Source organism: Cricetulus griseus (genome assembly GCF_003668045.3).
Source record: "Cricetulus griseus strain 17A/GY chromosome 1 unlocalized genomic scaffold, alternate assembly CriGri-PICRH-1.0 chr1_0, whole genome shotgun sequence".
In the NCBI taxonomy this organism is placed as follows: Eukaryota; Metazoa; Chordata; class Mammalia; order Rodentia; family Cricetidae; genus Cricetulus; species Cricetulus griseus.
The window spans coordinates 65,522,765-65,536,309 of record NW_023276806.1 but is presented as its reverse complement, the minus strand read 5'-3'; the positions used below and the strand labels follow the sequence as shown (position 1 = coordinate 65,536,309).

General features: G+C 39.9%; 1 protein-coding gene across 6 annotated transcripts in view; it reads left to right on the top strand.

Moving 5' to 3' along the window:
- The window catches only part of Ash1l (ASH1 like histone lysine methyltransferase), a 144,124-nt gene that overhangs the window by 75,269 nt on the left and 55,310 nt on the right, over positions 1-13,545 (top strand). For all 6 annotated transcript variants that reach the window (XM_027393184.2, XM_027393183.2, XM_027393182.2 and 3 more), the window contains 2 exons: positions 6,741-6,920; positions 9,599-9,693. In XM_027393184.2, the coding sequence (XP_027248985.1) occupies positions 6,741-6,920; positions 9,599-9,693 (275 nt within the window). The remainder of the gene's footprint in view (positions 1-6,740; positions 6,921-9,598; positions 9,694-13,545) is intronic.

Genomic DNA, 13,545 nt, shown 5'->3' with positions numbered 1-13,545 from the left:
GTGGCTTATCGGTTATGCCCACATCACTTGCTTCCTTGGCAGCTAAATGGTGTGTCCCTGACTGCCTACTACCTTTCTCTGTCCCTGTTTGGATTTCTTCTTGACTAAATCCTGCCTGTCCATTGGCTGAAACAGGTTTATTCATCAACCAATAAGAGAAACATATGTTCACACCATACAGAAGGACATCCCCCATCTCTTCTCCATTATAATCTTAACCCTTTGTTCATATTATCACTCTTCCCTCACTTCAGTTGTAATCCAGGGGCTCAGCCCAATGGTTAGTTGTGGATTTCTGCATCTGCTTCCATCTGTTTCTGGAAGAGGGCTCTAGCTTCTCTGGGATTGTGAATTGTAGGCTGGGTATCTTTTGCTTTATGTCTGGTGTCCACTTATGAGTGAGTATATACTATATTTGTCTTTCAGGATCTGGGTTACCTCACTCAGGATGTTTTTTTCTTGTTCTGTTCATTTGTCTACAAATTTTAGGATGCCGTTGTTTTTGGTATCTCAGAGTTGTTTTGATTGGCATTTCCCCAATGACTAAAGATGTTGAGCATTTCCTTAAGTGTCTTTCTGCCATATGAGATTGTTCTGTTTAGATCTGTACCCATAGATAAACTTTTAAAAACATGTAATACAAATGAAAATACATCAGATGATCCCTGAGCATTAGCCTTGCATAATTGGATAGGTATCCAGTACCATACATGATTTCCCTTAGAAATCCCATTAGAGAGCTGCTGGTTACCACCAGTATATGTGTGCCACTATTGTACCCTTAGGATTATCATGCCAGACTGGTGTTGTTTTGGTACATAGTCATCACAGTTGAATAAGACTGTTGTTGGTTGCTTCCCTCCTCTGGAAGCTTGCATGGGTGTCTGATACCCACGAGTACACACACACATTGAAAGGAAGGTAGTTATACTGAGTACAAAAATGCTTTATTTTTAAAGGAAGGTTTGGGCTTTTTGTGTTTTGTTTTTGTTTTTTTTGTTGTTGTTGTTTGTTTTGTTTTGTTTTGTAGCAGAGGTTTCCTTTTTGAGACAGGGTTTCTTGGTGTAGTCCTGGTTAGCCTTCAACTTACTCTATAGACCAGGATGGCTTTGAACTCACAGAAGTCCACTTGCCTTTGCCTCCCGAGTGCTGGGATTAAAGGCATGCACCACCACTACCCAGTTTAAAGATTTTTTTTTTTAATTACTGAAACTTTATTTTAAAGAACTTGTAAATAAATAACATCATGCATCAAAATAAACTATACCTTAAATCTGTATCCTTCTGTGAACTTCTATGCAGTTAGAGTGGCTGTGGAGCTTTACACTGGGTTACATGCTTTCTTGGGTTTTTTGTTTGTTTTGTCTATTCGTTTTTTTTGTGGGGTTGGGCAGGATTTGGAGAAAGAGTTTTTCTGTGTAACCCTGGCTGTCCTGGAACTCACTTTGTAGACCAGGCTGGCCTCAAACTCAGAGATCTGCCTGCCTCTGCCTCTCAAGTGCTGGGATAAAAGGCGTGCACCACCACCATCTGGTGGGTTTTATACTTTTACTATCAAATATATTTTATACCCCCCCAAAAAAAACCCAAAACAGTAGAATCATTCCAGAGTTATAACTAGAAAAACAGTTAACTTTGTATCTTCTTTCATGACTCAGGTGTCTTTCTGCCTTCAGTCCTTCATCACCTAGTATTTATCTCTTCTCTCTATATGTTACACTGAACTTCATGTACATTTTTGTGTATGTGTGTTTGTGTGTGTGTGTGTGTGTGTGTGTGTGTGTGTGTGTGTGTGTTGTGCAATATTTTTACACTGTGTGAAGAAACATTGATTTGATTGGGTTAATGAGGAGCTGAACAGCCAATAGCTAGGCAGGAGGTATAGGTGGAACTTCAGGGAAGAGAAAGGAAGTAGGAGATAATCCAGAGGCAAGGGAGATGTCAACAAGACACGGAGGAATCAGACATAGAATGAAAGAAAGGTAGAAAGTCACATGGTAAGACATAGATTAATAGAAATAAGTTAATCTAAGTTATAAGAGCTAGTTAGGAATAAGCCTAAACTGTAGGCTGAGCTTTCATAATTAATAAGTCTATTGACTAAAATCCACAAATAAAGATGAACATGACCTTACTATTGTATAAGTCCATCCAGTTTTCTACACTTTTTTAGTTACATTTTTCTTTAACACTTAATAGTATTCCATTTTATATGTGTACCAGATTTTCGTTATCCATTCCTCTATTGACAGACAACTAGGTTGGTTCTATTTCCTTGCTACATTGAATAGAGAGCAGCAATAAACATGGAGCTCCATGGTAGGGCTTGGAGCTTTATGTGTATGTTCTCAGTAGTAAAATAGCTGGATCATATGGTAGTCCTATTTTTTATTTATTTTGTTTTTATTTCTATTTTTTTGTTGTTGTTGTTTTTAAGACAGGGTTTCTTTGTGTAACATTCCTGGCTGTCTTACAAACTTTTTGTAGACCAGGCTGGCCTCGAACTCAGAGAATGCCTGCCACTGCCTCCTGAGTGCTGGGATTGAAGGTGTGCCATTGTGTAATTTCCTTTTTCAGTGTCTTAAAGCTTTCATTTTAGAAGTCTTAGAGCTACTATTGTTGTGATGAAATACCATGAGCAAAGCAACTTAAAGAGAAAAGGGTTTATTTAGCTTACACTTCCACATTGTAGTCCCATCATTGAAGAAAGTCAGGACAGGAATTCAAACAGGGCAGGAACCTGGAGGAACTCTGTCTCGAATATTCAAGAGTGGGGTGGATTAATTTCTAATCATCCTTAATACGAGTACTTACCTCACATACACTAAGAAGAACCTGCATTCACAGTTCCATATAACAGTTCATATTGGTGGCTGGAGAGATGGTTCAGTGTCTAAGAGCACTGGCTGTTCTTCCAAAGGTTCTGAGTTCAATCCCCAGCAACCATATGCTGGCTCACAACCATTTGTAATGAGATCCGTCCAGTGCCCTGTGCTGGCCCTGGTTCTTGGTTCTTAATCCGTTTAACTGGCCCATTAGTCTTGTCTCTTTAGTGGTGAGTTGAGGCCATTTACATTTAAAATTGTGTGTATGTGTGTGTAAGCCTGCAAGCATGCTCATGCTCACCATACATCTGTGAGTGCCTGCAGAGGTCAAAAAGAGGATATTGGATCTCCTAGAGCTAGAATTTCTTTCCTTTACATAGAACCCTATTATATGGAACTATGTTCTTTTATTCTGACTTTGTTTTGTATATATGTTTGTATGTAGGTCCATGTGTAGGGGACTTTCTTAAGTACCCATGTGCAGAAACCAGTAATCAGTGTCAGGTGTCTTAGTTGCACTCCTGACATCAGGATCTCTTACTGAACCTGTAGTTTTCCGATTCAGCTAAAGGCTTTGACTGGCAAACTCCAGGATTCGCTCCTCTTCCCAATGCTGGAAGTAAACAGTTTTTTGTTTGTTTGGTTAGACTGTTATTTGGTGTCATCTTTGTAGATCTCCAGACATTTCCCTAGTACCTGATTTCTCTTTAAACCTATGATCTCTATTATGGTATGTCTTGTCTTACTCTCCTCTATTCTTCCCCTAACTCAACCTTTCTTCTCCCTCATGTCCTCTGCATCCCTCCTCTTCTCCCCTTCTCATTTCCTAGTTCTCTCCCCTCTCCCCCCATGCTCCCAATTTGCTCAGGAGATCTTATCCCTTTCCCCTTCTCCAGGGGACCATATATATCTCTCTTGGAGTCCTCCTTGTTTCTTAGCTTCTCTGGCGGTATGGATTGTAGGCTGGTAAACCTTTGCTGTATGTCTAAAATCCATATATGTGTGAGTGCGTACCAAGTTTGTCTTTTTGTGACTGGGTTACCTTGCTCAGAATGGTTTCTTCTAGTTCCATCTATTTGCCTGCAAATTTCAAGATTCCATTGTTTTTTTTTTTTCCCCCCCCTCTGAGTAGTACTCCATTGTGTAAATGTACCACATTTTCTTTATTACATTCTTCAGTCAAGGGGCATCTAGGTTGCTTCCAGGTTCTCAGCCCCTCATTCTTAAGAGTCAGTCTTTCTTTATTCTCTACTTTTTGCACTGGCTATGGAGGGAATTTAAATATTCATGAGATAGGCATTTATTTTGGCTCTTACATTAATGAAACCTTCTAAGTATTCAAGTTTTTTGTGAGAGGCAAATGGAATAGCTGGGAAACTTCTGTATGGGTGGTTGCTTAGGTGTCATTGTTGTAGCTATGTTTTGCTTCTTTTTTATTTATAACTTTCCAGATTTTAGTGATGCTATTTTGAATAGATGGAATCCTGTCCCATCTTTGTTGGAACTAAATCTCTAAAACTGCCTTTATTTTCTGTTGTGATGGGTTTTGTTTTGTTTTTTGCTTATTTGTTTTTCATACAGAGTCTTAAGCACTGATTTGAGTTAGGCTTAAACTTGCAGCAAATATTGTACCTCAAGTCTTAGATTCTGATAGTACAGATACCATGGCCACTATTGCTGGTACCCCTCACCTTGTTGTTGTGTTTCTTCCTGTCTTACTTACTCTGTAGCCCTGGCTAGTTTTGAACTCAGCCATCCTCCTGCCTCTGCATCTGGAATACTGGGTTTAAAGGTATGTGCTATGACACTGTCACCTCATCTTATTTAGATTGGTAGGAGTGAGGGTGACTTGTTTTCATGTGTTGGGGTGCTCATGTATGCACATGAATATGGAAGCCAGAGATCAACCGCAGGTTTCATTCATTGGGAACCATCGCTTTGTTTGTTGAGACAAATTTTCTCAGTAGTACCAGGGCTTTCCACTTCAATTAGGATGGCTGGCCAGTAATCCCCAGGAATTTGCCTGTTTCTGCCTCCTGTTGTAAGGACATGCATGTATTACCATGCTCAGGTTTTTACATGATTTCTGGGGTTGAACACAGTTCTTCATGCATGCATATAAAGCATTTATCATACCGACTGGGTCATCTTCCCAGCCCTAGATTTCTTAAATGTCATGATAGCGTCATTTTGTTTCAGATAGTTTCTCATATAGCCCATGATGCTATTGCTTTGAATTTACAGGAATCCTTCTGACTCTGCCTCCTTCATTCTGCCTTTGTTGAGGCATGACTCAACTTTAATGTTTGTGAGTTTGGTTTGGTTGGGTGGTTGGTAGGTTGGGTTGGTTGATTGGTTGGCTTGAGACAGGGTCCTGTGTATCCCAGGCTGGTCTTGAACTTTCTGGGTATTCTGGATAACCTTGAAATTCTTACACCTCGGCTTCCTCTAACTTTTGCCTTCTTCATTGATGACTTTCAGTACGTTTATTTTGATCATTTATTTTGATTTGTTTTGTTTTGAGTTAATCTTCCTCATGTCTTAGATTCTTTTAACTTCAAGTTTATATTTTATCAAATTTGAAGAATTTTTAGCCATGGCTATTTGAATGTTGAAACAGGCCTTGAACTTGACTTCAGCCTAGGTAGTAGTTTCGTTTATAGAATTGTACCTCCGCGCCAAGTTTACTATTGTTGTTGTTGATTAGACACAGTCATATTGTCTGTGCTTGGCTAGCTCCACAGAAGTCTTTCTGCATCAGCCTCTAGAATGCTGGATTATAGGTGTGAGCCATTATTCCTGACTGCCAATTTTGGTTTTCTGAGACAAGATGGCCTTGAATTTGCTGTGCAGCCAGCCAAGAATGACTTTGAATTACTTATCTTTCTCCTTCAACTCCTATTTTTTTAATGATTTTATTTGTTTTTATTTTATGTGCATTCGTGTTTTGCCTGTATATGTATCCCCTGGAGCTAGAGTTACAGTTTTGAGCTGCCCTGTGGGTTCTGAGACTTGAACCCAGGTCCTTTGGAAGAGCCGCCAGTGCTTTTAACCTCTGAGCAATGTCTCCAGCCCTCTGCCACAACTTGTTTTCTTTTGTTTGAGACAGGGTTTTCTGTGTAGCTTTGGAGCCTGTCTTGGCACTCACTTTGTAGACCATGCTGGCTTCAAACTCGCAGAGATCTGCCTGCCTCTGCCTCCCAAATGTTGGGATTAAAGGTGTGAGCCATCACCACCCACCTTTCTTTTTTAAGACAGAATCTTACTACGTAGCTCTGGCCAGTTTAGAACTCTATAGTGTAGATCAGGCTGGCCTCCAGCTCATAGAATGGTGATTTCCTCTGGCTTTAGAGGTGGAAGTCAACACACCTGGAACATGGCTGTAATATCAGTGCATGGGAATAGGAGGCACAAGAATCAGGAATTTAAGGCCATTATTGGCTACATAGCAAGTTCAAGGCCAAGACTTTACCTCAAAAACAATAAATACATATAGACAGAGTTTCTGTCCAGCCTGGTCCCGTTGTCCTTCAGCGACAAATAAAACACACTGAGACTTATATTAATTATAATATAATTAATGGCTCAGGCTTCTTACTGGCTAGCTCTCTCTTTATTATTAACCCATACCTATTAATCTATGTATTTCTACATGGCCTTATCTTACCAGAGAATGCCTGGAGTGTCCTGTCTTCCCCGTAGCTACATGGCATCTCTTTCGAGACCTCTCTCTGCCTCCTCTCCCCATAATTCTCGTCTCGTAGCCCTGCCTATACTTTCTGCCTGGCTACTGACCAATCAGTATTTTATTCATCAACCCCAATAAGAGAAACATAGGCAGAAGGACATCCCCCATTAAATATGTGTGTGTAATTATTTTTCACAATAACATCTTCAAACTGTTTTTTTTCCTAGCTTTACAGAAGCACCAGTTGAAATTCCCAGTCCTCTTGTAACCCCCTCTAATCCTTCTGAACCTGAAAGTACCTTGCAACCTGTGATGGCTGTCATCCCACGAGAAAAGAAAGCCCCACGTCCTCCAAAGAAGAAGTACCAGAGAGCTGGACTGTATTCTGATGTTTACAAAACTACGGAGTAAGTAATGATGACTGGGAGTTTATATATCTTCAAATCCCTATTAGCCACCATAGTTTTAAATTTTCTCTTTTCTCCTACCACCATGTCAGTCCTCACACTGAGTCTGAACAAAAGACTTCACTATCAAAAACCAGTATAGCATTATATATGTGTAATATATATTGTATGTATAACATTGCGTTTGTATAATATGTATTGTATTTATAACAGTCTCAAGTGCCTAAGTGTTCACTGGACTGTTAATGCTGCACTGTGTTATAGACTTATAATTATCATCTGTGATGTTTAGCCTCTCCTGAGTTCCATTCTATAAGGTTAGATTCTAATTATGCTTTTTGTTATTTATAAATAAGAAAGACAGCCAGGTGTGGTGGTGTATACCTGAAATCTAGCACTCTGGAAGCAGAGGCAGGCAGATTGCCATTTGTTCAAGGACATCATTCTTTACATAGTTAATTTCAAGCCTGAGACATCTCTCAAAAATAATAAATTACAAATATATGGATATATAAATAAAGCCCCAAAAGAAAGTTAAATAGCACTGTCTAGGTAAGCAAATATACCTGGAATTTCATTGATTAAATTGTAAAATGAATAAAATGTCCTTCATAGTTTTAAGAATTTTATAGTTTCTTGATAACAGCTTGACAAGTACTCCTTTGTTACTTTATTGAAACAGAGTCTGAAACTTTGTGGAACAGAATAACCTCCCAGTGCCATCCTGAGATCACAGGTGTATAGTATAATTAGAAAGGTTGGGCTGGTTATATAGCTCCTTTGGTAGATGGTTTATGCCGAAAATCCCAGGGCTGATTTCCAATGGGTATGGTTGGGCTTGTCTATAACCCAGAATTTCAGGTGGCTGAGAAGGGAGGACGAGATGCTGAAAGCCACCCTCACTACATAGAAAATTTTAGACCAGCCTGGCCTAAATGAGACCCTGCCTTTTGTGTATGTGTGGGAGTGGGGGATTTTTAAACACCAAGAAGATATTTATGGTATAAAATTAAAAACTAGCCTTATGTTAAAGTGTTAGGATTAGACATGAGCTGTCACATCTGGCCTGAATTCAGTTGTTGTTTTTCTATTTTAATTTAAAAAGAAAACAAACCAAAAAACCTGAAACAGTCTTTTAGCCAACCAAGTGGTTCAGGGTATTTTAAGTTTTCTTTACTCCTATCACTTGAGAGGCATGCAGGTGGACCTCTATGAGTTTGAGGCTAGCTTACATAGCAAAGTCCAGGCCAGCTAGAGCTGTATGCACAGTGGGAGGCTGTCTCAAAAAATAAAAATGCTTATGAGGCTCTGAACATAGCAGAAAAGTATAAAATTGTTAGAAGATTAGATTTAAGAGACCCAGAGTTTGGGATATTGTGTAGAGCATCCAACACAAGCCTGCTCTTTATACTCACAGCCCTATTTTACCCAAGAAAAGTTTATATGGTCCCAGGAATAGGAATATGTCAGAGAGGGCACAGTGAAACCATCAAACTGGACCACTCTGTGGGCATAGATAGTTTATTGGGGATCAAAATGCTAAGGCTATCTTGGGGCAGAAAACAGCAACTTGATGGGAAAGCACTCAGATTTTCTGTAATAGTCCACAGGGTGCAGGCTGTTTGGATTAGCTGAGAGCTAGATGAGAATCCTGAGGGGTGGGGACATTTGGGCTTCTGTTAACAGTACTGTACCAGCACTGCCACTTTGAAGGACCACTTTGGACCAAACAGTATATAAAGCCAACATACACTAATAATAAATCATAAGTTCATTTTATAATTATCTTGAGTGACTGGAGAGATGGCCCAGTGGTTAAGAACACCTGCTGGTCTTCCAGAGGTCTAGGCTTCAATTCCCTGCACCCCAGCTTTAGCTATCTGTAACTCCAGTTTCAAGGAATCCATTGCCGCCTTCTGGTCTCTTCAAGCACCAGGCATTTGTGTGGCACCCGTATTCATGCAAACAAAACAGATAAAATTAATAAATCTTTTTGTTTTGTTAAGTTTGCTTGAATACAAGTGACCATGTGCATTTGTGGAAGAAAGAAAACAACTTTGGTGTGAATTTTCTCCTCTTACCATAAGATCCAGGGATTCTCAAGGGTGCTCAGGGATGCAGACATATTGCCTGCACAGCCAAAGCTGTTGTTACATGAATAAAAGAAAATTAGACCTAACGAATATCAAAGAACCTCTTTTTAAAGATGATTTACAGAATTTTAAGATTTATTTATTTGTATTTATGTAAATTTACAGGTGCTTGAAGGTTCATGAGAGTAACTGCAGAGGACAAAGGAGGCTACCAGATTCTTACCAGTTGCAAACATAGGTGACAGTAATCAAACTCAGGTCCATCCTAGACATCAGGCAGTGCTGTTAACTGCTGAGCCATCTTCTCAGCCCCAGGGTTTTTAAGTACATTTTTAGATTACTCTTTTTTCTTTTTGTTTATTTATTGTAAAGGGTCTGGCACACATGCTTGTTGAGGACAAAGGACAGTGTATAGAAGTTGATTCTCCTTCAACAGTACAATTACCAAAGACCTAACTCAGGTTGTCAGTCTTGGTAGGAAGTCCCTTTACAGATTGAAACATCTTGATAGATATAATCTATTTCCATTTGACCCGAGGAAGAAATTTAATTGCCTTTGTTTCTTGCTCTTTTTTTTTATCACAGCCCAAAGAGCCGATTAATCCAACTAAAGAAAGACAAGCTGGAGTATACTCCAGGAGAGCATGAATATGGATTATTCCCAGCACCAATCCATGTCGGTGAGCACTGTGTTCACATCATTCATTCATAAGAATACATTGTATTTGTTGGATTTAGGGGAAGTGCCTGTGTTCTTTGTCTACTGGGTTCAAGTTATTTTCCATTTATTTACAAAAAAATCCCAAGAATTCTCAGCAAGGAGGTGGGGTTGTAGCTCAGTTGGTAGAGTGTATACCTAACAAAAATAAAGCATGAATTGGATCCCCAGTAAGTACCACATGAACCAGGACCGTGAATTGGGCGAAGAACATGCATGTAATTTTGGCACTCAAGGTGAAGGCAAGGAGATCAGAGGCTTAAGGACATCCTCAGTTACACAGTGAATTAGAAACCAGCCTGGGATACATGAGACCCTGTGAAAAGTGGGGAGGGAAGGAAAAAGTTAGCTCTACCATTGATCTATATATCAACCCTGGTTTTCCTGTTTTTATCATGGTGTTAACTAAGTAGTGGGCATTATTCCTTTTCTTCCAAATAGGAACCTTGAGTGGGTTCTCCTTGGATATCATTTTAAGCTGAAATTAGTTAAGGACATTCATTTTTGTTGTTGGTGGTGGTGGTGGTTTTTTGAGACAGGGTTTCTCTGTGGCTTTGGAGGCTGTCCTGGAACTAGCTCTTGTAGACCAGGCTGATCTCGAACTCATAGAGATCCACCTGCCTCTGCCTCCCAAGTGCTGGGATCTAAGGCCTGCGCCACCACCACCCAGCCAATCAAGGATACTCTTTAGGTAGATCTTACTTTATTGTTGCTTATTTGTTTGGGAGGTTACTTTTGTTGTTTTATGATAAAGTCTTATGTAATCTAGACCAGCTTCAATTGATAGATAAGACCTTGAACTCCTGGCCTTCCTGACTTTATCCCAAATTCAGGGATTATAGGCTGTACACCACTCCTTGTCTTCATCTCACTTTTCAGAAATTAATTACTATCTCTGGTTTCAGGGAAAGGAATGGTAGGTTATCTTGGTTGCTTTTTCTCCTGCTGTGATAAATACTATAGGAAATGCAACATGAGGGAGAAAGGGCTTTTTTTTTTTTTTTTTTTTTTTTTTGGTTTTTCAAGACAGGTTTTCCTGGAACTAGCTCTCATAGACCAGACTGGTCTCAAACTCAGAGAGAGCCACCTGCCTCTGCCTCCTGAGTGCTGGAATTAAAGGCGTGGGCTACCACTGCTGAGAAAGGGATTATTTTGGCTCACTTTCTACTATGTATTCAGTCCATCAGTGCCAGTTTTACCCACAATTAAGATTGGTCTTCCCTGGAGCTGGAGAGATGGCTCAGGGTTAAGGATACTGACTGTTCTTCCAGAGGACTCAAGTTCAATTTCCAGCACCCACATGGCAGCTCACACCTGTATATAAGTCCAGTTTCAGGGGACCCCAACACCCATGGCAAAAACACACACATAAAAAATAAAATATAATAAAATTTTTAAAAAAGATTGATCTTTTCACCTTAAATTAATATTATCAAGACAATCCCCAACAGGCACACCTAAGGGCCCATCCTCAGATGAGTCTTCATTTTATCAAGTTCCAAATGAGCATTAATGTCATAAATCTACCACTCTAAACTATTCCTTTTGCCCATAGGCTCCTTACTATATAATAATGTAAAGTACATTCAGTCCAACTTTAGAAGTCTGCAAAGTTTTTAAAAAGTCAGTTTCTAGCTGGGCAGTGGTGGCATACACCTTTGATCCCAGTACTCTGGAGGCAGAGGCAGGTGGATTTTGTTGTTCGAGGCCAGCCTGGTCTATATAGTGAGTTCCAGGACAGTTGGGTCAACGCTTACAAACTCTGTCTCAAAAAAAAAAAAAAAAAAGGAGGGGGACTAGAGAGATGTCTCAGCGGTTAAGAGCACTGCCTGCTCTTCCAAAAGTCATGAGTTCAATTCCCAGCAATCACATGGTGGCTCACAACCTTTGTTGTGAGATTTGGTGCCCTCTATTGGCCTGCAGGAATACATGCAGGCCAAACACTATACACATAGTAAATAAACATATATATTTAAAAAAAAAAAAAAAAAAGTCAGTTCTATCCAGGCATGATGACACACACCTCTAATACCAGCACTTGGGAAGAAGCAAATGAGTCTCTGTGAGGTCAAGGTTAGCTGTTGCTATACATTGAGACCTTATCTCAAAAAAAAAAAAAAAAAAAAGTTTCTTTAGCTATGAGCTCCAATAAAATAAAAATGCAAGTTACACATAGATATTTCCAACATTAGCACCACAGAATAAACATTCCTGTTTTAAAAAGAAAGAACTCAGATATAACAAGTGTTAAAATTTTGTTTAAATTAGAACTAAAGAATAAAAGAGCGCAAGATGAGACATATTAACCAGTTTATTATAGGCCTGGCAGAGTAGGGAGACTAAGAGAGAAGAAAAACAGGGTAAATGGCTGACCGCCATGGCCGGTCACCCTAGAGAGAGAGAGAAGAGAAGCAGAAGCAGACAGAGAAGAGTAGAGAGTATAGAGAGGAAAGAGAGAGTGTGTATAAATGGGCAGGGATTAAAAGGGGTCCTCTGCACCTGCTGGCCGACTTAGTTCCCATGGAACCCTGGGCTGACCAGGGTACTGCTTGTTCTGCCAGATAACAGGGGCAGGCCAGCATAATGCCTGAACCTTTCAACAAGGAACAGTCACACAGAAGCACAGTAAAAATCTAGCAGAGCAAACACCAAATCCTATAGTTCCATGTTCATCATTTGGTGCTCATAATACAGTCAACTGGGCTACGAAAGGCTTGGGTAGCCCCAACTCCTAATCTCTACTACAAGCAACATACTTAGATTCTTTTATTGGCTGGCTTCATCCCACAGGCACATCTCTCCATAGTGGATATCCCATGGTCCTGGTGTTTCCAATTTCCTGGAGTCTCCATTTTTTTTTGTTGTTTGTTGTTGTTGGGTTTTTGTTTTTTTTTTTGTTTTTTTTTTTTTTTTTTTTTTTTGTTTTTTTTTTTTTTTTTTTTTTGAGGTTGTCCTGGAACTCTCTCTGTAGACCAGGCTGGCCTCGAACTCACAGAGATCTGCCTGCCTCTGCCTCCTGAGTCCTGGGACTAAAAACATGCATCACTAATGCCTGGCTGGATTCTGCATTTCAGTTTAGGTTTCATCTTCATAGCTTGAAGCACTGGCCTTCAAGGGCCTTAAGAAGTAAGAATGCCAACCCTACAACACATTCCTTAGCTGAAATTTCCATGACCCCTTTAGTCTTATAGCTTTCTTAACTTCAAAAGCAGTAACAAATAGACAACTCTGCTTAAGTCTTCTACCTTCTTGCCATTTAGTCTGGCCCCCTTGGGCCAATTTTTGTCAGCTTTTATGTGCCATCCTTAGGCATCTGCTTTTGTTGTTGTTAACAGATTATTATTATTATTATCTATTTGTTTATTCATTTAATCTATCTGGGTGTTTTGTCTACACTTCTATCTTTGCTCCAAGTGCATGTCTGGTACATAGAGGCCAGAAGAAGAAATCAGGTTTCCCTAGTAGTGGAGTTGCAGTTAATTGTGAGCTACGTGGGTGCTTGGAATTGAACTAGCATTCTCTGGGAGAGCAACCAGTGCCCTTAACTACTAAGCCATCCTTCCAGCCTCCTTTTTTATGGTTTTCAAAATGTGTGTGTCCTGTGTGGTGGGATATGGGGATGGTTGTAAGGGACTTCATCCCGCACACAACATGCATGTGAAGGTCCAAGAACAACTTTGTCAAATTGATTCTCTCTTTCCATGTTAATATTAGTTCCAGGGATTAAACTCTGGTCATCAGGTTTGCACAACACTCACTTTTACACAGATGAGCTTGAATCTTGACAAGGTGTAACCTCTGGATAGGTGGGTTT